Source organism: Lissotriton vulgaris, chromosome 11, assembly GCF_964263255.1.
Source record: "Lissotriton vulgaris chromosome 11, aLisVul1.2, whole genome shotgun sequence".
Taxonomy (NCBI): Eukaryota; Metazoa; Chordata; class Amphibia; order Caudata; family Salamandridae; genus Lissotriton; species Lissotriton vulgaris.
Genome location: NC_141699.1, coordinates 1085644870 through 1085668669, shown reverse-complemented (window position 1 = coordinate 1085668669; position 23800 = coordinate 1085644870). Strand labels below are relative to the sequence as shown.

The 23800-nt window shown below is 44.9% G+C and overlaps 1 protein-coding gene across 1 annotated transcript in view; it reads left to right on the top strand.

Annotated features, from left to right (window-relative positions):
- LOC147684182 (cytochrome P450 2J2-like) overlaps window positions 1-23540 on the top strand; it is an 88059-nt gene extending 64519 nt beyond the window's left edge. Inside the window, exons 7-9 of the mRNA XM_086944595.1 lie at window positions 7438-7625; window positions 21559-21700; window positions 23088-23540. Coding sequence (XP_086800721.1) covers window positions 7438-7625; window positions 21559-21700; window positions 23088-23338 — 581 coding nt within the window. The 3' untranslated portion in view covers window positions 23339-23540. The remainder of the gene's footprint in view (window positions 1-7437; window positions 7626-21558; window positions 21701-23087) is intronic.
- The last annotated feature ends 260 nt before the right edge of the window (window positions 23541-23800 follow it).

The window sequence follows — 23800 nt, the reverse complement described above, 5'->3', positions numbered from 1 at the left end:
GGCTCGGACCATGGCCCACTTCCAAACGGGAGGGACAGTGCCAGAGGTGATGGATGAGTTGAAAAGGTCCATTATGGTTGGCAAGGTGATCTGGGATGCTGACCTCATGACATCTGGCGGAGCCGGATCTCCGGGGGATCCAGATTTCACCTTACGAGCCACGGACTCTAAAGTTTCAAGATCTAGAAGGGGGAAGTGATCCAGTATAAGTGGAGGCTCTGGTGGGGTGTCTGCCAGATTTGTATTGGCCTTAGCTAAAGGGGCAGTGGCTATAGAGGGGAAGGATGAGTAGATTTTATTGACTTTTTGGTAGAAAAATTCTGCCAAGTCATTGCAGTGGGCTGTTGTTTTTGCCTCGTGCAGGCTAGATGATGGGGGTTTGGTGAGTTTTTTCAGTATTTGAAAGATTTCTTTGGGTTTGGATTTGGCTAGTATAATTCTGTCAGAGAAGTATACAGAATGGGCAGCTTTGATTTCTGCTTTGTAGGCATTAATTGCGTCTCTGTATCGATTTGTTGCCTCCAAAGAATAGTCTAGACGCCATTGTCTTTCTATTTTTCTGCATTGGCGTTTCTTTTCCCTGAGAGCCTCTGAGTACCAGGGGGCAGTTTTGTGGGAGCGTTTCAGCGTTATTTTACTCAGAGGGAGCGTGGCTTCCAGGGATTGTGTGATCCAGTCTTCGTAAGCCTGATTGGCTAGACAAGGATCCTCACTGTGGAGGGGTTGGTTGCTGGCGAGCTTATTGGTCCATGCGTCAACTGGCAGGCGCGCCCAGGATCTGGCGTGTCTTATCATGGGTCTAGTAGGTGGTGACTTAAGCGTGGTCCAGGTGAAAGGTACCAGTGAATGATCCGTCCACGGGAGGGGGATTGGTAGTCCTACTACAAGGTCTACACAGTTGCTGAACACCGGGTCCAGCAAGTGGCCCTTGACGTGTGTTGGGGTCTTGACATGTTGGATTAATTGCAAGGCAGCTAGGTCATCTACAAGCGTTGTGACTGTATGATCGAGCGCAGTGTCAAAATGAAGGTTGAGATCACCTAACAGAGTGAAGTTAGAGGCAGTGCTAACGCGTTCAGCCACAATCGAGGAGAGGTGATTGTGGAACTGCTTAGGACGGCCTGGGGGGCGATAGATTAGTGTTCCTGAGAAGCAGTTGTTAGGAGAGAGTTCCAGACTGAAGGCTAGGCTCTCACAGTCTGGGATTGCTTCCGGAGTAACTCGGCAGTGGAACTGTTCTTTGTAAATAATTGCTAGGCCCCCTCCTCTCCCCTCAGGTCGGTCCTGACGAGTAATTTGAAAGCCTGGAGGGAGGGCTGTTACTAGGGCAGGGTCGGAATCTATCGCAAGCCACGTTTCCGTGAGGAATACTACGTCTGGGATGCGTTCTTCTAACAGAAGGGCAATTTCCGCCCTGTGTTTAGGCAGGGATCTGTAATTTAACATAAACATACAGTACTCGTGTGTCATTTCTTGGACCTGCTTAGGTTTAAGAGGTAATTTACATTTTGGACAGGTATCTGGAATTTCTTCTGCATGGTAGAAATGCAGACCGCAGTCCAATCCTAGGGGCCTAAAACTGTGAAGAGTTCCGGCACTGTATGTAGTGGTCTTTTGGGGTAGAGATGTAAGAGGTATGGCCCTGGGCCCGGACACGGCGCGAACGAGCGCAGACGAGCTTGCCTTAAGCGCGCTATATCCTAGATCAGCTATAAGGAGATGGTTCTGAAAGCTACAGAGGGGCTCAGCTCATGCTAGGGCACCCTCTCACACAAAAGAAAGCACTCTGCCTTCAGGATTGTCAAGGCCTGCCATAGGAGTGACTTATAGGTTAATATGTGTCTATATGTAAAGGTAGATATAGGTATACTATATCTCAGTAAGGGATGTTTACACCACCTTACCCAGGCTGCAAGTGCAGACCTGTGGTGCCATTTTGGAAGGCTAACCAGGGGTGGCATAATACATGCTTCTGCCCCTGGTAGGCCTCTGGGGTAACTATGCCCTGGGTACCTAAGGTACCATATACAGGGACTCACAAGGGTAACCCAGTAGCCAATCAGGTATGTACCTAAAGTACATGGATTGCTGTTTGATTCTCCTCCAGAGGCGGAAAGCCGGGAGATGTGCTGTGAGAACTGACAGACTTGTGTGTGTAAACCCCTTATGTAGTGCTGTGCCACGGATTTATCGCAGCACTTTCTCCTTTTTTAATACATCAAAAATGTATTCACTGTTAATTTTACCTTGCACTCTGCTCTAATTTAGGCAGTAGTTTTAAACCTGCATTTCCCCGCTCTCCGGGCGGTACTCAGCCGAGTTAGGTGCGGAGTCCCTTGGTCCCGGGCTGTGCATTTCGGCAGCGGCCATCTTGGGTGGGAGGTATTACACTCTGCACTCTAGTCGTCAGTATTTAAGTAGACGGTTATGTCTCCGCGCAGCGGACGCGGTCAGCGGACGCGCCGTATTAGCGCCGGAGTCACGCCAGAGTCCAGCCCGTCTGCGCCCGTCCGTGCACCGGCCGGGCATAGGGCCAGAAATGCTGTCTGTTTAGCTAATACCAGGAATTTCAGTAGGGAGGAGCTCCTATCTTTACAGTCTGGCTCCCACATCTGTAGGCATCAACTAGATATATCACTATGGAAGGGCCCTGTGAGTTGCCGGGGATGTCAGAAAACCTTCCTCTGGACACAAATTTCTGCTCTCACGGTTGGGAAAAATGAGTTAAAGGGGGGGTTGATTAATGCTAGATCACTGCCCAAACACGCGCTACATATTTATGATTTAATAATTGAAGAGAATTTAGATTGTCTTTTTGTCACGGAAACATGGCTCAAATCATGGTGCACCCCCGATATAGTACACGCCCTACCACCAGGATACTGTACACAAAGGGCGGACAGAGGGGAAAAACGGGGGGAGGGGTGGCCATTATTTACAGGGACTCACTTAACCGCACCGTGGTTAAATTACAAGAGCTGAAGGAGGCCGAAGGGATGGGCTTCCACATCAAGATCAATGATACTTTTTCTTTTGCGGGTGCTTTGATATATCGCCCCCGGGCCCGTGCAAGGGCTTCCTTGAGAGTATTGGGGAGGCTCTGAGCACTCTGGCACTCCGGTTCTCTAATTTTACGATACTCGGGGACGTTAACATCCACCTGGAATCTCCTACAGATGCGGCAGCAATTTCTTTTAGGGACACTATGGACGTGCTAGGGCTAGAGATTCTTACCACACAGCCTACCCATGAGGCAGGCCACACTATTGACTGTATTTCTACCAATCTTTATGCACTTAAGGCCAAATACCCCATGGTCCAAACATGGTCCGAACATGCGCTGCTACCCTTTACCCTATCAGTAGAAGGCACTAGGAAGGGCAAGCAGTGGGGAAAAAGCACTCAGGGTAGACAGGAGGAATGGAAAGCCGTGATGGGCCATCCGGATTTGGCGGGGATGGCTAGGGATTGTAGGCCCCAACTTGCAGGACATCCGGACACGGATAACAACATTTTTTGTGAATGGATGTCCAAGCTTAAAGACATAGTAGGCCCCATGAGAAGCAGAAATAGGCTACGCCAAAAGAGACAATCAGCTCCATGGTTCGACCAGTTGCTTGAAGTCAAACAAGGCGAGGTACGAAGAGCTGAGCGTAGATGGCGGAAAGGGTACTGCGATGAAGAGCGCAGCAAATATAAAACAGCTAGGAGCGCATACCATGCACTGATTAAACAAGCTAAAATTAAGTTTTACACGGCAGCAATTGAAACTGCTAGTAACAAACAAAAAGCCATTTTTAAGATCGTAAACAGCTTTAATAAACCCAAAATATTAGTGCAAGACATCCCGCCCTCAGAGAGTCTCTGCGATACTATTGCAGACTTCTTCGAGGATAAAGTACAGGGCCTTACGAAGGATTTCGCAGTTCCTGTCTTAGGGGCAGGAGGTGGTAGCCGCAAGGGGAGTCACGAGGTCGACCAGCTGGCGACCTTTTGCCCAATTACCTTGGAGGAGACACACCGGGCAATATTGGCGGCCAAATCTGGCTCACCATTTGATCCATGCCCCTCTGCGCTCCTACTTCTGATTGTGGAGGTTGTTAATCCTGTGATCAATGAAATTGTAAACACTTCACTGGCCACAGCTAACATTCCCCCAGATTGGAAACTAGCGGCAGTTAAACCGCTGCAGAAAAAACAACTGCCCGACCGCACCACGTTATCTAACCTCCGACCAATCTCACTACTCCCTGTACTGTGTAAGATCATAGAGTCATTTATAAATAAACATATGACCAAGTTTTTGGAAGACAGTGAGGCGTGGCACCCTAATCAATCAGGCTTTAGAGCACAGCACTCTACCGAGTCAGCCCTCCTGTTCACCACTGCTACCATCTGTATGGCTCTGGACCAGGGTAAGAAGGCCGTCCTGATCTTATTAGATCTGTCGGCGGCCTTCGATACGGTCTCGCATGCCATCCTGATTAACCGGTTAATACCATCTGGCATTACCGGTAAAGTCCTGGAATGGATTAAGAACTTCTTGAGTGGCAGGAGACAAGTGGTTACTTTGGGTGAATTTAGCTCAAAGGAGAAACTACTGACGACGGGAGTGCCACAAGGGTCCAGCCAGAGTCCAACATTGTTTAATGTCTATACTACCCCTCTGATCAGGTTGATATCATCATTTGGCATTGATGTGGTGGCATATGCCGATGATACGAAACCATCTGAAATGTAATACGGACAAGACTGAGATCATGCCAATGGGTCCACAAAATGATTTTGTCTCCAAACTATGGTGGCCGGAGAAGGCAGAAATCCCGCCTCACACCACCGACTCGGCTCGAAATTTGGGGATCAACTTTGACACCGCCCTGTCATTCAAGCAACAGGCACTGAAAGTAGCAGGGACATGTTTCAGTATCATCAAGGGACTAAGGAAGTTTTTCGATCTACTTCCATTGGAGGCGAGGAAAACGGTAACAGTTGCCCTGGTGACATCAAGGATAGACTATTGTAATAGTCTATATGCAGTTACTAACAAAATGGTCACCCATAAACTTCAGATGGTGCAACACGCAGCAGCCAGGCTGGTGCTGAAATGGCCGAAGAGGTCATCAGCAACTGCAGCATTAAACACTCTACACTGGCTACCAATAATCAAAAGGGTCCTTTTTAAGATACGGATCATTACCTTCAGAGCCGTCCACTCCCTAGGGCCCAAGTACCTATGGAGGAAGTTCTCTAGGTATCACCCAACACGCACCCTACGTTCCTCAAATGCTAATCTGCTGTCTGTGCCAGCTTTCAGACTCAGTACGAGAGGAGGTAAATCATTACCAGTTTTAGGGTCAAAAGCCTGGAATACCCTTCCCCCCCAACTTCGGGCATTAGAGAGGGAAACTGAGTTTCGAAAGGCACTTAAAACCTGGATTTTTAAGCTACAGGACACCCACGCTAGAGCACTAGTGTGAAAGTCGGACCAGTTGACATAAGCAGCCTGACCGCTTTATACATCTCTGGGTCATTCAGTGGTGCCTAGATGCTCCTTGGAGCGACAGTTGCGCGGTATAAAAAACGCATTACATTACATGGAATTAATTGTATAGAGAAAGCAGATAGACTGGGGCCCTGAATAGCAGGATCCCAGCCCAACTCAGTCGAAAACCAGCAAAACACCAGGCAAAAAGTGGGGGTAACCATAGTCAGATTCAACCTTCCTACACGCTTTTCCTCCGATTACTTTAGCCCCAAGGGTGCTTGGGAAGATGAAGAAAGAACCCTGCAGAATCCTTCTCATAGCTCCCAGGTGGCCTCGCCAATTCTGGTTCAAAAACCTTTTATTCCTATTGCAGTGCAAAACCAGGCTGTTGCCCCCATTCCAGAACTTACTGATAATGAACTGCGGCCAGGTCTGCCATCTAGATCCAACATCTCTGTAAATAGCCGCTTGGCTCTTGAATACTTTGAGTTTGCCAACCTAGTTATACATGCTGACTGTCGGGAGGTCCTAGTGAATGCCAGAGCGCCCTCCACTATCAAGACTTATAAACTGAAGTGGAAGAGATTCTGTCATTGGTGTGCAACCTCTGAAGTGCACCCTATTCAGTCTCCGCCAGAGCAAATACTGCCTTTTTTCCTCCAACCGGCAAAACCTGGTCTTTCTCATTCTACTATTAAAGTATCCTTGCTTCAATTTCCAGATTTCGACAGCGGAATGGATTACAGTCTCTTTGGTCATCAAGAATAATAAAACAATTTTTTAAAGGATTGTTTAGAATGTTTCCTTCAATTAAACGCCTACCTCCACCGTGGCATCTCAACAATGTATTAGCGCAACTTATGAAAGCTCCCTTTGAGCCTATTCATAGGGCTGATCTTAAATTAATTTCATGGAAAACATCATTTGTACTGCCTCTTACTTCAGCCAGACGAATAAGCAACATAGATGCTTTCGCTACTCGACATCCTTTCCTTCAGTTTGCTAAGGTCTCTCTTATACTTCTGACAAATCGTACCTACGGTCCCTTTGGATTTTCACTTAAACAAACTAGTCACCCTAAAGTCTTTCTTACCTAATCCTCCGACACCAGCGGAAATGACCTTACATTCCGTGAGTAAAACTATAGCATGTTGGATTTCCTGTGCGATCCAGTTTTGCAATCAGCAAGCAGGCAAACCTCTATGTTCAACAGTGAAAGCAAATTCTACGAGAGCAGTCTCCTCCTCAACAGCTCTCTTCGTCGGTGTGCCTATTCAGAAAATTTGCAGAGCAGCAACCTGGTCCATCAGGCACACTTTTACAAATCATTTCTCTCTGGAAGCTGTAAGTAATGCTGATACAGCTGTGGGACTGGCGGCGCCACGTAATCTTTTTCTATAAGGTGAGCGTCTATCCTTCCAACCTTCTTTTACGTTTTAAAATGGCTATATTCAAGGTCACTGTTATTCTGTGCCTGGGCATTGTCAGATTAATATATATATATAGGTGTATAAATATATAAATAAGTGGTACATAAGTGTGATATACACCGGGTGATGTACTGTTTTATTTCGTTCTCTGTGTTCTACATGCTTTCTTGTATGAACATTCATACCTATGTGATAAGTGCTATCTATTCTGATTCAAGCATGTGAATCTATGAAAGATACCCCAATCAATACAGGAGAAGAAAATAAGTTACTTACCTGTAGACTGTGGTTCTCCAGTATTGGTATCTTAAATAGTTTCACATGCGACCCACCCTCCTCCCCAGTTTTATTCTACGCTTATACTACTCGAAAATGTGGAGAGGGTTGTAGTATGCTTTACAGTTACACATATAGGAGACATTCTTAGACAGGTCTCTAGTTCAGTCTAGTTTGCCGTGAGCAAAATGTGCCATACCTCCATGTGTCTTTCAGCAGCCTCTAACACTAATGGTGTCTTTTCAGATAAAGTGCAGAAGGAGCTGGATTGTGTACTCCATGACTCTCAGACTATTCGCTATGAGGACAACCAGAAGCTGCCGTACACAAAGGCGGTGATACATGAAATCCATAGACACTGCCTTCTTGTTGCATTAGGAGTGCCCCACCAGTGCACAGAGTCCACCACAATCCAGGGATTCAGCATCGAGAAGGTAAAGATCCTTTCTTGGGCATGGACTTCATGTCTCACTGGCCTAATTAAAGATATATCAGACACTGCTGATTTAATTGGATCAAATTCATAATCGCCACATGCCTTATTATTGCATGAATGTGTCTTTCAACAGAGCTAAAGTTACAGGCATATCAGGAGAACCATCTGTCAAATGTAAAACAGTTATTCCTAATAGTCCAGGTATGCAAGAATGTGAGTTTAACTGCATCAGCACCCATTGGACACTACACACAGAGCTGCACTTGGGCAGTTTATCAGTAGCCCAGCCAGGGGGAATGTCAGGTGATTCTGAGAAGCCAGATGAATTAGCTATAGGCACTGGATAGTATTTGGGACATTCTCACAAGACTGTAGCAGTCTCCGAAACACACAAGGGTACCCATATCCGCATATCACCAGGGTATCTTTCAAACTATATCTTTTTTTCTTATAGTTTAGCAATGATTGTTCCACTCTTTCAAATAACCACAAAATCAATTTCAACAGAGACCCACTTTCCCAGTTCAGCCTTTCCTTCATTGAATCACCTTGTCGTCTCCAACTTTTAAGCCAATTATTTCAATTGAGGTGAACCTGGGTTACAACTCCCAGCATATATTGAGCTGATTGAAAAACCTGTACTGGGAGATTTAGTTGCTAAAGAGATGCAGGTAACCTGAATTGTGCATTGTTAAGCAATGGAATATAGGTGCCTATCTTTAAAATGCAAATATGTTTTACCTATTTGTATTCTTTTTTTAGGGTTCTTTCTGAGTCAATCCAACATTATAGTAGACTCCTTGAAGTATCTTATGTGAAAGGTTCACTTCTCATATGCTGGGAACCAGTGTAGGGACTCATCAGGTAAAGGGAAGCAGGTATTGCAGTCAGATAAGGATGACCACACCAGACTCCTCAAAATCAACTGTTCCCCCCTTCCTGCCTGCCGAAGAACTGACCGAGTTACCAGGCTTGTCTTTGCTGCTATTGAGATGTATGTGTTTGCTTCTTTCTGTGTATAGCTAAAGTGCAATCATTAATTGTCTTTCATGTATGGAATTATAGATGGGTAACATTGAATTACAGGGATGTTTTCACTGCTGGGTTATGGCTGACATCAAATAAACACCAAGAGTGAACCACCGGTTTTCTATGATGTCACTAAGAACCCCCAGGTGAAAAACATCCTTGTAATTCACTTTTTTACCCATCAATAATTTTGCTATGTATGGTCCCCAAAATCATCTGCCCCAGCTTTCAACTGCTATGCAGAGGTTGAGGAGTATTGGGGAAGCCGTACATAACATTGCCTCCATCATGTATCCCTATCCCAAAGGAAAACAAAGAAGAAGCTTACCTGACATCTTTGCCCAACCACCCTTCCTTCCCCTTCCAGGAGCTGTGCTTTCTGCCTTCATTCAGAGCAGATCTGCAGAGCTGTCTTGCCAGTCACTCAGGGAGGCCCCTCAGCTTACCCTGGAAGGCCCGTATGACATCACAAGAGTGGGTAACCAGTTTTGTTGTCAACTGTTGCTATGTCACAGCAGTGGGTTATGAGATTTAGATACTGAAATAAACGATAGAGTCACTCTGTGAGAGCCATACAAACAAAGCAGTTCATCCGGCAGTCAGGCGTTTATCTAGGGAATCATTTTGCCTGCGTCCAGCAGTCTGCAGAAGTTGGTTAGGTGGGAAAGGTTTCGCTTCTATCAGCCCGAGGCAGACGTCCTATCCCATTGAAAGCTAACCATTGCAATTAATTTAATGTAGTCCATACAAAACAGAAATGAATGCTGAGCAGGCTCCATGATTTCTTGGTCCACTTGGCGTTCATTTTCTATGTTCCTCAAACAAACTCTTAAAGTGGGATTTTGTTTGTGGAATACATGAAGCACTATCCTTGAAGTGACGTGTTTTATCGTTATGCATGCAGCCTTGTTTTATCCCCTGGCCTGGGATGCCTATGCCTTTCAAGGCAGACAGGCAGGGAAACTATTTATTACGTGCTCCATGATGCGCCGTATTGTAAATACATGGTGTCGTGCAGATGGTGCTATGAAAGGTGTTTTTGCCCACCGGTGCATCACTTTTCATAAATGAGGCCCTTCGTTTTTATTTCCGGGAACGGCCACGCCACGCATGGCCGACTTGGAAATTGAACTGAGAAAATATGCATGAGGGTGACTGCCCTAAATTGACAGTTTTCTCGGAACACCATGTCTCACGGAGAAGAACCAAGCAGGGATCACAAACATTTTGAGGAGTATCATATTTGAAAGGACCTCCTGATTCTTTGAAGGTGGTAACCTTGTGGTGGACGGGTCACCACCTTTGATTAACCACCTGTAGAGGATTCACCAGTGGTCACTCACACACTCCCCCCCCCCCCAAAACAAGGTAGTGAAGTAGTGAGCCGGTGTGGCAAAAGAATCAACAATTTACAGCAGTTATCCCATTTACCAACCTCTGGACTAACTCCCAAGTGCTGTACATAACATGTGTTGTTATTTGTGATAACAGAAGTACTCAGTTTACTGACCCCCAAAAGTATCAAGGCGGAGCTGGTCTTGCCTGCACTTTATCTTGTGGCCGGTAGACGACCAAATGTTTTAGCAGTCTGCATTCATTCCCCTCAGCCATCCTCCTGGCTAACCCAAAATACTAACCAGAAATCTATAATGAATCCAAGGTAAATCATTTACATCAAATTAACTTACCTTCTGTTGTATTGCACTCAAGCATACCTTTGCCACAAATTAAACGGAAATTAAATAAAGATAAAACATATTCTTAACCTAACGCTAACCATAGCCTTGTATTATACTACATTGATTTTGTTTTTAAGTAACTTTAGTTAATGCTAACCCTAAATATAATTTTAGTGTGATTTGAAATAAATGCATTTATTAAACCTGATTAAATGTTTAGTCAATGGTATTCTACTGTTTAAGAAATAAGTGTGTGGTTTTAAAGCTTAATGCTAAATTATGTGTCACTTAAAAGTCACTTACCTGATGCTTTGGGTGAAATGACTGACCCTGCAACGCAGGACGTGCATTAAAAGCGGTATCCATGTAATTTCAGGAGAGTCAGTGTCAGACCAGGAATAGTGAAGTAAAGTGTTTCCGTCACAGGAGAATTCTGCTACTTTCAACCTGGAGAGACACTTGACAATCTAGAAAGAGTCTAAAATATGATCTGGGTTGTAAGTGAAAATATGCTCTCTCAAAGTTGCCACCCCTTGCCCTATCTTGAGCTGGACGACCGTCCCTTATTACTACTCAGAGGAGCTGAAATCCTATATTGAAGTAATACCTGGTCACGGGCTACCTAACAATGCCAGATCACCCCTGATGAATTCACGATACCGCCTCTTTGCACCAACCCCCTCCCATCTCCAGCCCTGCCTCTGTGAGCCTCATCACACCCCCTTGGTATTACAGCCCACTCTCCCATTCCACACCATCCACTCTAAAAAGCCCGTTGTGTACACCACAGCCTTGCATTGTAGACTTGCTTGAACTACCATCACCGACATGCATACCTGCCACACTACAGAATCTTCAGCAGATCCTGGCTCAAAGCACTTACAGAGAATATATTTCAGATATGTCGAAACACTTCCTGTTTTTCTTTAAAATGCCCTTGTATATGCCGCAAAAAAAATATTTTGTCTGCTGGATAGCATTCTAAAAATACTGACAGAGGACATTTTCATGATTATGTAGTACTTTGAGTGTACCACTAGGTGGTGCCCTAAGCCTAGTTATTGTCATACTTGGTAGTGTGTACAGTCCAGTGCAAACTCACACAGCTGCGGTGAAAGCAGGCTCCATCTGACCAAAATCTCTTCAAGATAACAACTATTTTTTGAACATGTTAACTTACACATGTCTTGGCACCTGGTTAACACTATCCTTGGTGTAAAATAGTTACTAACACAATTAGAAAAGTGTGAAGATAAGATATGAATAGTTGAGCGAGTTATCTGAAAGATTTTCTTACCAGGTTTACTCAATATTTTTGTTTAAAACATAGGTAGATGGAAGGGCCAGGACGTGATAGCAGTTAGTTTGCAGAAGTTCAATTTATGAGCGAATTTCAAACATAAAAAGTCATGCTTGTTCAAGAAAATGCACAATGTAGCATGCTTTTGGTGCAGAACATTGCTGTTCATAATTAGTGTTGGCACGTTTTTGCTACAAAGAATTTAATGTCAATTTAGGCCAAGCAGCAACACTGCACAATTTAGAAGAGAAAACAAATGTGTTTGCTGGCAATCTTGACCAGAGTTGCGTATGTTAAGCTGCTTATAATATGTGTTGCCAACAATTTAAAGACTGCCCGTTATTCTTTTCACATTCTAGCTTTCCCTTTTATTTTGCATGTCTGCGACTGTAAGCTATCTTTTATTAGAAGGACTGAGAGGCCAAGAGCCAGATGTACGACGCCCAAAATAGCACCTCGCAAATTGCGTTTTTTGCGATTCGCAATTTGCAAGCCGCTATTTTGGATGTACAACAGTGTGTAACACACTGTTAGCGATTCCCAATGGGGTCACAAATAGGCTCATGAATATTAATGAGCCTCTTGCAATTTGCCACCCCATTAGGATTGGCAGGCCCTCCCAGGGATGGTGACCTGCTGGGCTCAGTGGACCACCATGTCTGGGACTGCTTTTAAATAAAGCAGTTTTTTATGCAGCCCGTTTTCCTTAAAGGAAAACAGGATGAATTTAAAAAAGAAAAAAAATAAACTTTTTTGTTTAATTTTTCAAGGGCAGGCAGTGGTCCCAGGGACCACTGTCTGCCCTTAAAAATATGTTCCCATGCATTTGCAAAGGGTAAGGGGTCCCCTGGGGACCTCTTCCCTTTTGCAGCAATTACCGCACTCACCACCCTCTTGAAGAGGGTGGTAATTGCGGTCGCAAAACATTTGTACATGCGGTTGCACTCGCTATTAGGAAAGGAATGCCCCTTCCAAAATAGCGTTTCGCAAATAAATTGCGACTCGCTATTTTGGAATGGTAAATACAGCTATTGGTTTTGCACATGCAAAAACCGGCGTACATCTGGCCCTAAGATTGTAAAAAGTGGCTTGAGAGAACAGTGATGATGTGACCACATAATATAAGGGTTAAAATACCCCTCTCATTAATTCAAAATGGTTACTTCAAGTTATATTGGGGTTGCCTGACTTTACAAAAGAAATTACTCAGTGGAAGTAGTAATATGTTGATTCTAAAACAGGCACATAACACGTTATAAGAAATCCTGAAGAAGATCAGAAATAGCAGAAATTGAGCTGAGGTGGATGCCAACAGGTGTCAACACTATGAGATGGTCCCTATATGGTTGAGTTCGTTCATAATCTTCTTTACTGAAGGAATATGCCAACTCACCAGAAGACAAGAGAGAAACAGTCAAGCAAATCAAGAAATAGAATAGTAGGAGTGCCTATGAAGATTCTCCAAATATGATTTTATTTGTGGTTATTGGGAGAATAGGAATATTTTTAACTTAATGTGTGAGATTCTTTTAATTAACAATATATGTGCCTGCATATCCTAAAGAGCAGGGTTCAACAGTGAGCAACAAGGCTGCCATACTGGTTTCACACAACATGGGTTCTGTTCCAGTCAACAATCAATAGCCATAAGCACTGAATAGTCACGCCCAAGCACCCCGGATCCCAGAGCACTGATAACATTGTACATTTATGTATATGATACTTTGTGAAAGAGTACACTACATATATGTTTGCAGCCCAAAGAAAGCGTAAAAAGGTCCAAGTTTCATTTAGTTATCGTTTTAAAAAGAAGTTAATCCCATAACAGTTAATAATTGATAGAAAAGTAACCAAAGAAATACTTACAACAACATTTTCTAAAGAAAAAATAAAGGGGATATGTGACATTTTTAACTAACAGGCTGCAATGCAGAGTATAGAAAAGAGAATCTGGCAGGGTGCCTTTAACCACATGGCTGCTGCGGGGATTTTTGCGCTGTGCTGCAAATTGCTATTCTGCTGCAGATATGACGAGCTCAGCTCGTCATCAGCACACGACACCCGTGGGTGATGACGAGCTGAGCTCGTCATCAGCAGCGAAAGGGTTAAGAGCCTCTGAACACAACCTGCATCTCATCGTGTCCCACAGGTGACCAGTCAAGTCATTTTTCCAGCTCCTGGAAACAGAACCCTGGGGCATTGAGCTCTGCCGTTTTGCCCAAAAACCATTGGAATCTTTCCAAACTTTATATTTAGATTTCCCACTCGATGTCCTGACGTTTAGAGTACTTTAAAACTTTTATTCTGACAGGAAAATATTTCTTTTTCCAGTAAAAAAAATCCTTCACTTTTTGTAATGTGTCCTTCTTGCGGGATAAAGTTGGCACAAACAGATCCTCACAAGACCTGTATCCTGTGTTTCCCATAAGATCAACTTCCTGATTCCTGCAGCTGCTGTTAGATCTTCTCAAGGAGAACTCTGAGGAACAAACATAAGATGAGGCTGCATGTACTACAAAGAAGAAAAGAGCTTGAAGATACTGCTAGGTCTTCCGGAGGCCATGGAGAAAGTCAGCCTTCTACCAGAGGGCCTTCTTCCTGCTTCAAGGATTTCTACAGGGGTAGATCCAAGGAGAGAAAACACCAGAGGAAGAGATATTTCTCCTGATCACCACTGAGGAGCCTGATGTTGAAGAGCATGACGTTGAAGTTTGACCATCTGCCTACATGTTCCCCATCAGATACTACTTGTAGACACCACTCAACGAGAAGACACCACTCAGTGGCAACAAAACCTCCTGGCTTTCACTGCCAAAACATCAAATGATGTCAAAGGCACCACTTTTGACATCAGGGCCTCCATTGTAGATGTCGAAGTCACTACTGCCGATGTTACAGCCACCACCGTTGACATCGAAGCTCCCACCGTTGACGTCAGAACACCATCCAAATCTTTTTCAACAACCAGAGCAAGGTCTGCATAACCATCTATCCAACTTTCACCAAATGGCTACTAGACCTGGGGGAAAAAGTGAGTACCTGGCACTCCAGGCTGAGATTATTCACAGACATGTTTACTTCCTCATCATACATCTGATTACCAGGGTGAGTGACACCATCCAGATTTGATAACATCACCTCGTCTTTCATGTAGGATCTCTCTGTCACCGTGTCCCTCTGTTCCCACAAGACCACAGGAAGATACCACTTATTCAACACACAAGTCTGAAAAACAGAGAAGACATTGTTCAAGATCCAAATTAAAGTCTAAATCTTGGAGAAGGTTAGACTTGATACAAACAGTTAGCTTTGGTTCTACTCCCAGGCTTAGAGGCCTCATTTGAAGTCCCTGGGGCACCCAAACCTCAGAATTTCATAAACTTCATGTAAAACAAAATGTGTAAACTTCTCGATCTCAAGAACATTTTTGTACATGTCAACTCTTACATTACACCTTCAAGATTGCGGCTTATGTCACAGTTTGCCCAGTGGTCCTGTATTACATGTATTTTAGTAAGAGATTGTATATAAAAAATGTAGTTGTACAAGGGGAGCGGGTTAAAGTTATGCCCAGTTGCACCGCTGGCATAGAAGAGAAGGTGCAGCATGGATGAAGAGGTTTGCAGTCATATATTCAGCAGTACTGAGCAGGTGTAGAATGAGCAGTGCTGTGGGAAGCAAGATGAGGACATTATGGGCAGGGGAATTCTCTTCAAGAAGACTTTGGTAGCTGGGCTTTCACAGGGCTTTTTCTCAGCTAATTGGGTTGTCACTTTCAGAAAAACACCTCAGAACTCACTTGTTCCATCTCTTCAATGTTGTCTTAACTTTTCTGTCTAAAGGTTGTTCAGTCTTCTCTGTCCATTAGTTCTCCGGTTGCATTGTTGTGTAGCGTAAGTGAGTTTTCTTTAGATGGCTTAATTTCCTTTCTGGTGTTGACTTCTGCTTCAATGTTTTTTTTCTGTTTACTGTGATGTAATGCATCTGAATTCTTCGTTAGATGTCTTAATATTTTCTGTGGTGCAAGAGCGATATATAAACCTGTTAAATACATAAATAAAATCTGTATGTAGAGATGCTTCAATCAGACCCACGCATGTTACATTTGTAATTATGAAGTTTTGTGCTTTGGTTTAGTGTACTAATCATTAGGGTGATATAGGTAGCCAAAGCTTCAAGCATTTTCAGTGACTAACAGCCAGATTCATCAACCCAAATTGCAATCGCAACAGCTGCGAAATAGCTATTGCGATCACAATACCAAGAATCGCAATTCAAGAAACAAAACCTGACCCAAATGCGAAATCGCAAAACATTATTTGCGAATTCACAAAGATAATCGCAGAATCAAGGTGGAACCCCCTATGCGAATCGGAAATTGCGAGTTCCCAATGATTCTGCTATTCAAATTGCAAATTCGCTAAATAATCGCAAACCAAATGCATGAAATATCGCAAAAAGCGAAAAACATCAAAATCGCTATTTGCGAGGCACAAATTAACCCGTTTAGCGCGTCGAACATTCCGCCCCAGTGCGGACGTTCGATCGCGCTAACGGGATTCGGACGTCCAACGGTCGTGCGCAGCACCAGCGAGGTAGTGCACGCGACGACCGTTGGACGTTCGCAGCACGGAAAGGGTTAAGGAGAACCCAAACCAGGTGGTAACCATGAAGTAAAAAAAAAAGTTCAAAAAATTTTCCAAATGAGCCACAGGTACGGGGCTGACCAAACACACTTAAGAAGACACAGTAGGAGCATGAGTACAATCACAATGCCAGGACTCTACATGGTGGTTAGGCGGCAAAGGCTCCAGGCTGCAGCAAGGAACAGACGCAGGATCCAGGAGCGAATTTTCCGCCAGCGGGTCACACTTCTGGGCCAAACGGAGGAGCAAATCTACTTAAAGTACCGGCTGAATGGGGCAATGATTACTAAGCTCATCCGGGACCTTGACCCCCTGATGCAGCACCCAACAAGGAGGCCCAATGCTGTGCCCACCCATGTCCAGGTCTTGTGCAGCCTGCACCTCCTGGCCTCGGGAAGCTTCCAGGGGATAGTTGCTGTTGCAGGGGGGATCTCCCAGAGCACCATGTCCCGCTGCCTGAGGAGTTTCCTGGATGCCATGTTGAGCCGCCTACACCATTACATTAAATTCCCAACCACCCAACAGGACTTGAATCAAACCAAGCTAGAAGTTTACATCTTAGCACAATTCCCCCATGTAATTGGATGCATTGACTGTACCCACATCCACATCTGCCCACCCGCAGAGACAGAATACATGTACCGGAACCGCAAGTCCTACCACTCACTGAACATCCAGATGGTGTGCAACCCTAAGACAATCATCACTGACATAGTGGCACAATACCCGGGGAGCACGCATGACTCCTCCATATTCTGGCACAGCGGCATGCACACACGACTGGCCAGGGGAGACTATGGCGAGGGACACCTTCTAGGTAAGTACATGTGCCAACAAACAGTACATTGAGACCATGTAGCTGCGCATGACAGGCACTCACCCTCTGCTCCTTTCATTCAGGTGACAGCGCCTATGGCCTCCATGAGTACCTCCTCACCCCATACCTCAACCCTGCCGCACCACAGCAACGGCGTTACAATGCGGCATTCATTCGCACTCGGAATTGCATTGAGCGGACATTTGGGCTTTTAAAGAGCAGATTCTGCATCCTACACAAGACTGGTGGGGCCCTCAAATACCAGCCTGAGGTCTGCTGCCGCATCGTGGCTGTGTGTGCAATACTCCACAACATTGCTACCAAGTGGAGGATACCTGTGGATATCTCTGGTAGTGAGTCGGAAGGGGACAACCGCCAACCTGCAAACGTGCATCATGCACGCGGGGAGAATCCTGCTGAAGGACACAGGCTCCGCAACCAAATCACAATGAACTGTTTCTAGTGCACCCATTCCCCTCACACAACACTGCACTCATGCATGACAAATGTAATAATGACATGAGTCTGATTTACGTGAGACCATAAATTCTTATTGTTTATTCACAATAATGTGGCTTTTGTTTTCCATAATATCACATGCGAACTGTATTCCGTTATACAGCCCAATGAAGGGGTAGAGGGCTTGCTTGTTGAATCAGCATGGCCCTGCAGGCAGAGTTAAATGTGTCACTGGCGCCTCCGTCCAGACGCACCCAATCGCCTCTCTGTGTCCTCCACAACACTGTTGGCCTGTGATGCTGCAGTGAGCCTGCTGCTGTGGCGGCGTTCCGTTACCAACGGCAAGGACATGCTGCTGTGGCTGGAAGTGCCCTCGCTGCATCATCCCCCCCACCTGCTTCACCATGGCCAGTCGGCCGCAGACTCTGCACAGCTGCTGTCACCTGTTCAAGGGCCCTGGCGACGTCCTGGCAACATTGGACCATCTGCACCTGCATTGCAAGGGAGCGGCGGGAAAATTGTGAGGTGGCATTTCCAATTATGTGATTGGACCTGGTGTAGGCTGACAGGCGGGTCAACAGCTGGCGGTGGCGGCGGCGGGCGATATCCTGCTGGGATACCAGGATCTTGCTGTTCTCACGAACAGCTGCGGTCATGCCCTGCATGCATTCTGTGAGCTGGCCCATATTTTGCGCCGTCTTATGCAGCTGCAGGTGAATGGCTGCCAAGTGACGCGCCTGTTTCTGATGTACCGCGAGCATGCGGCGTTCAATGGCCAGGCCAGGATCCCATACATGGACGCCTCTGCCCGCACATGTTGAGGCATCAAGCTGCAGTTAAAAGAATACTAGAAAAAATATACATAACCAATAGACATGAGACTGAACAAAATGTTGAAGGCAAAGCGGTAGATGTCACAACGCGCTTTTCGGCTCTTGAGCCTTCTTCAGGTTACCGTCTATTGCTAAAAATGTGTGCGAACTCAAACCTAATTCTTGGCTAGGATGTGACAGGTCACTCGATATTTAGGGTTTCTTGATATCTTCAAATGCAGGTAGATGAAAGCGAAGAACATATATGTTGTAGCTGTCAACGGATGGGGGTGATATCTAGGAGTCACTAGATCAGTTCCTGTCCGTTATCTACAGTTTATTGGCACTGGGGGTAGTATAGGATTGAACTTGCTGGACATGAAAATAAAAGATGTCTATAAAGTTTCTTCACACTTAAGTTATGAGGCAACTGGATGACGAGGATAAACGATAATAGCATCAAAGGAATTGTTCATTATCTGGGGATAGCCAGAGAATTGCTTCCCGGGAGTTGGGATCTGTGTAATAATTAACGTTCATATTGCCATATCTGCTGAGAATGGCTGAAAGTTTCTAACTCCCGGTATTTCGAAGAAAGGACCGCCTGTGACTGAGGACGCTGGATACAAACCGGGATCTTGCTGTTCTCACGAACAGCTGCGGTCATGCCCTGCATGCATTCTGTGAGCTAGCCCATGTTTTGCGCCGTCTTATGCAGCTGCAGGTGAATGGCTGCCAAGTGACGCGCCTGTTTCTGATGTACCGCGAGCATGCGGCATTCAATGGCCAGGCCAGGATCCCATACATGGACACCTCTGCCCGCGCGTGTTGAGGCGTCAAGCTGCTGGCGCGTCAGTCCGCTAGACTGTGATCTTACTGTGGCTGTGCGCCTTGTCTGCCGGTGGTGTGGCCTGTACCACTGCCGTGGGTGTCACTTGGGGTGGTTGCTGGGCACCTGTGGCTGCAGAGGTGGCCCTGTCCACATGGGGAGGTGGTGGTACTGCTGCTGGTGGCTGAGATGGTCCTGGTCTTGGTGCAGGTTGGCCCTCACACTTGGTGTCCTCGGGGTTCTCCTCTTTATGTAGGGCCTCACTGTCGGTGCTGGGTTGTTCAGACGCACCTGTGATGTAAATGGGTGCATGATTAATTATATGTATCTTGCACATGAGATGTTGCTACATCCATGCAGGCTTGCTTTCCCTGACTGGCTTTAGGAATTACTTTGAATTGACAGGTCTGGCTGTGTGGGGCTATCTGGGAATTTTGGTCACACTACAAGTCCCACAATGCAATAGGGCATTTCAGGTGTGCATGGCCCGCATTACTGGGGTTATCAAATGGCTAGCTCAGGAGTCATGGGCATTGTTAGGGGACGGGGTCGCAGTCGCATGGCACTTACCTTGGGATTGTTGGGTGGGTCGGGAGGAGTCCAGCTGGGTAACCCCCACGCAGGCATCAGGATTCAGGGTGTCCTCCACAAGGTCTTCCAGTGGAGTGTTGGGTGTGACAGTGGGCTCTCCTCCACCGGTGGCAAGTCGCTCCCCAGCCTCTCAGCGATTCGCTCTTTGGCACGCCCTCTGAGGTCGTACCACCTCTTTTTTAATTCGTCTATCAAGCGCTGGGTCACCCCGACTGAATTGACCTTTGCGCGAATGCGCAGCCAGATGCGGCGCTTGTCAGCCTCAGGCACCCACCGGGAGTCCTTACCAAAAAGGCGAGCATGTTCCTTACAGACTCCCTCAATGAGGAACTCAAGTTCCTGCTCAGAAAATTTAATCTTCCTCTTCCTTCCTGGTGCACTGCTCCCTGCTGCTTCCTGGGACATTTTGAAAGTTGTTGGTGTCCTGGTGTGGTGCTGCAAGTTGTCTGTAGTGGAGCTCTGGATAGTACTGCTTCCACTTTCAGGCTCAGTGATCAGAATGAGGGAGGGAACATCCTACTACCTGGTTGTGATGTCATCAATGGGCTCGAAATGCGACTTCCCGTTTTTGCGATCTCGCAGTTAGGGAGATCGCAAATTGCAATTTCGGTAATTGCGAGTTTGCAATTTCAACATGGTCAACGGAATCTGCCGTTTTTCTGCGATTTTGCGGTAATCATTATCGGCAATTGCGGCCGATTGCGATTCACTTTTTGAAATCGCTTTTGTTGATGCATCCCATTCTGCGAATTCTAAATTGTGATTCTGTATTTTTCGCAATTTAAAATTCGCAGAATATGGGATTGATGCATCTAGGTGTAAGGCCTCAGTTTCAGGTGCCCCAAAGTAGTGGTTTCCTACCTTTGTTCCTGGGACCCCTGTGGGTCCACGAACCCTCCTCAGGGGGACCACGACTACTTAAAAAATTAAATAACATTAACAGATTAATAAAGTGTATATAAATAAAGAAGGTCAATGTGCTATTGAACATTTTAAAATATACTGTAAATGTGTAGAAATTGGAGACTAGAAATTAAATTGGTATCCTCAGATTGATTTGTGGGAGCAGTGCAGGTGCATCAAACAGAGTATAGTATGGAGGATGAGTGTCCTCAATTGAGTTGAGAAAAGCTCCAACCTACATATTAAAAAAAAAATGGTATATGTGTTTGCGAATTAAATAAAGTGTGTCATTATTTGTGAATTCGTTTGAATTTTTTTTCTGTATTTTTTGTGTATTGTTTTGCTGTTTGAATCATCGACAATGCTTAGGATGAGCCCCTCAGCTAGCAGTCATGACTCAGTAGGGGGGTTCCCGGATTACAATAATGATTATGGGGTGGTTGAGGGTTCCTCTGGTTCCAGTGATGATTATTTGGAGGTCCCCAGAAGTAAAAACGTTAAGCACCACTGCCCCAGAAGACGTCACAACAGTTTTCACACCCAGTAAAATCAGATACCCCAGAGTTCGGAATTTAGTACCCAACATGGGTTTTCCCTAGATTGTGGATATAACATATATTTTGGTGCATTTCACATCAAAATCTACATGTCTCAGTATTTACCAGGGCCCTTTTTCTCCAATACATTAAGCCGGTTTGAAAAAATATTTGGCATGTAGTGTGAACTTTACTGTACCCACACAAGTATTTGAGCAGGGATCAGTAAAACCAAGGCACTTATGATTGAGGGTTAAGTCAGTTGTCCACCCTTTTTGCTGTGATGGTTGAGTCCATACTGTTTGGCAGTAATTCATGTTTTTCTTTCAGGGAACCGTAATTTTGGCTAACTTAGCCTCTGTCATGTATGACCCTAAGCACTGGGAGAAGCCTCAACAGTTCAACCCTAGCAATTTCCTGGACCAGGAAGGCAAATTTGTGAATCGGAAGGCGTTCCTTCCCTTTTCTGCAGGTAAAGGCAACATTGTAGAGTGTACAACATCCTGCAGACATTGGTGTCACCTTCAAAGTTGAATCCCCATCTTTTTGCAGCAATTCCCTTTTAAAGAAAGAGCTTGAACTTCTTATCAAACCCTAGAGTTAATGAGCTTGATCTTATCAAACTCTAGGGTTAATAATTTTATTAAAACTATTTACTTTTTTTTTAAAAATCCCAATTATTCATTGTTACCCAGCTATAATTCTACATGTAAGAAAGGATTTCCACCACTAATGTGTACAGTCACAAAGCAGTGCAAAACAGCACAGGCGGCCGAAGGCTCTCAAAGATTGGTGGTGGAAGTGATTGGCAATGGCTGGATCATTACAATAACAGGAGATTACATATCATCTACACTTCGCACTTTCACAAATTTTCTTAATATTTGTATATTATATTACACATATTTACCACTCTGGCCACAGAGGGATTAAGGGCCTGATTTATATTTCAGCGGACTGGTGACTGTCATAATTGCGACAGATAGCCTGTCAGCCAAAATATAAACTTCATTATATCATATAGGATTTATAATTCGGCAGACGGGATTGCTGTCACCCTTGTGAAGGAATAATCCATCTGCTGAGATCTAAATCAGGCCCTTAGTCTGCGTAACAGAGTGATGTAGGTGATTGGAGCAGCCTTTGCCTCTTCCTTTAATGGAGGCTTGACGAGCCAGTTGTCAAAGTACTCGTATAATTGGTGACCCTGTCGCTTGAGGTGCTTGCCAAATATAGAGTTGTCTGCAGCTCTGCAGACAACGCTAACCATTGACAGGAACCAACGTCATGGTAGTTCCTTTCAACGTATTAAAAGTTTGACGGACAGTACCATGAAAATGACGGTACCTTCTATCAAACTTTAAACATGTTTTTGTTTTTTTCAAAAACAAAATCCCAAAGCAGGATTTTGTTTAAAAAAAAAAAAAGAATGACCCGCAAATCATGAGAGTTTTCTCCCATGGTTTAGGTGTCATTTAAACTCTAGTACAGTCCCTTAGCCTCACATTTTTCATGGTGTAAAGGAGAGTAGAAACTAGCCGCACGACAGACCACTCTAAATTGGGCAGGCGGTTGAATGGCGAAACCTCTGACAGCCCTTACCGTCCTAGTATGTCAGCAGTAGAGATGGAGTAGACTCCCAGGCTGGCATAGTTAAGGTCCGCCCATTTGTAAATCAGCTGGGTGGAGCTTCAGTTTGTGAAGAGGGTACTTAATTGCAATGGTGTATCCTCGTCGCCAAACTCTAAATTAGCCACTGTGTCGGTATTACCCACACACCATTTCTTGGGGCTTGGTGAAGATGTAGACTGGAGATTGTACCATATACCATCTGGTGATTATATTTCTTACTTTCACAGGACAGCGCATGTGCCTTGGGAGTCAGATGGCCAGGACTGAGCTCTTCCTCTTCTTCTCCAACCTCCTGCGAGAATTCAGATTTCAGCTGCATGATGCCGGTGCCGAAATCAACTTAGGTTATGTTTATGGCTTGACTTTGAAGCCACAACCATGTCAGATCAGTGCCTTGGTGAGACGACCTGCAACATCAGTGAACACAGGAACATTCAAAGAAGAGAAGGAAGCAGACATTTGTAGAAATAAACAATAACTGAGGCTTCCAGCTTGGTAATCAGCTAAGCAACACCGCAAGCAGCATATGCCGTGAAATGTAGTAACTGCCGCCTTGCCGTACTATGCTAACTTTGCTTAGCTCAAAACTGTGCGAAGATTGGCTCTGATGTTCTGGGTCTGATATATTAATGACAGGCTTCACTCTATAAGGTATTATGACAAGTAACAAGCCCAGGCAAAGCGAGAAGAGCGGCAATGTGTGCAACTAAAATAAACAAATATGCACTAGGAATTACAATTAGAGTCAAATGTATTAAATATCATTATGATAAAAATTCACAATATATATATTTTGTTAGATAAAAATTGAGAATTTCTCTATACATAAAAATAAAACAATGTGATCAACAAATCGTGTAATACAAATCAATGTTGAGAGGAGATGGTTTTCAGTTGAAAACCATCTCCTCTCAACATTGATTATATATATATATATATC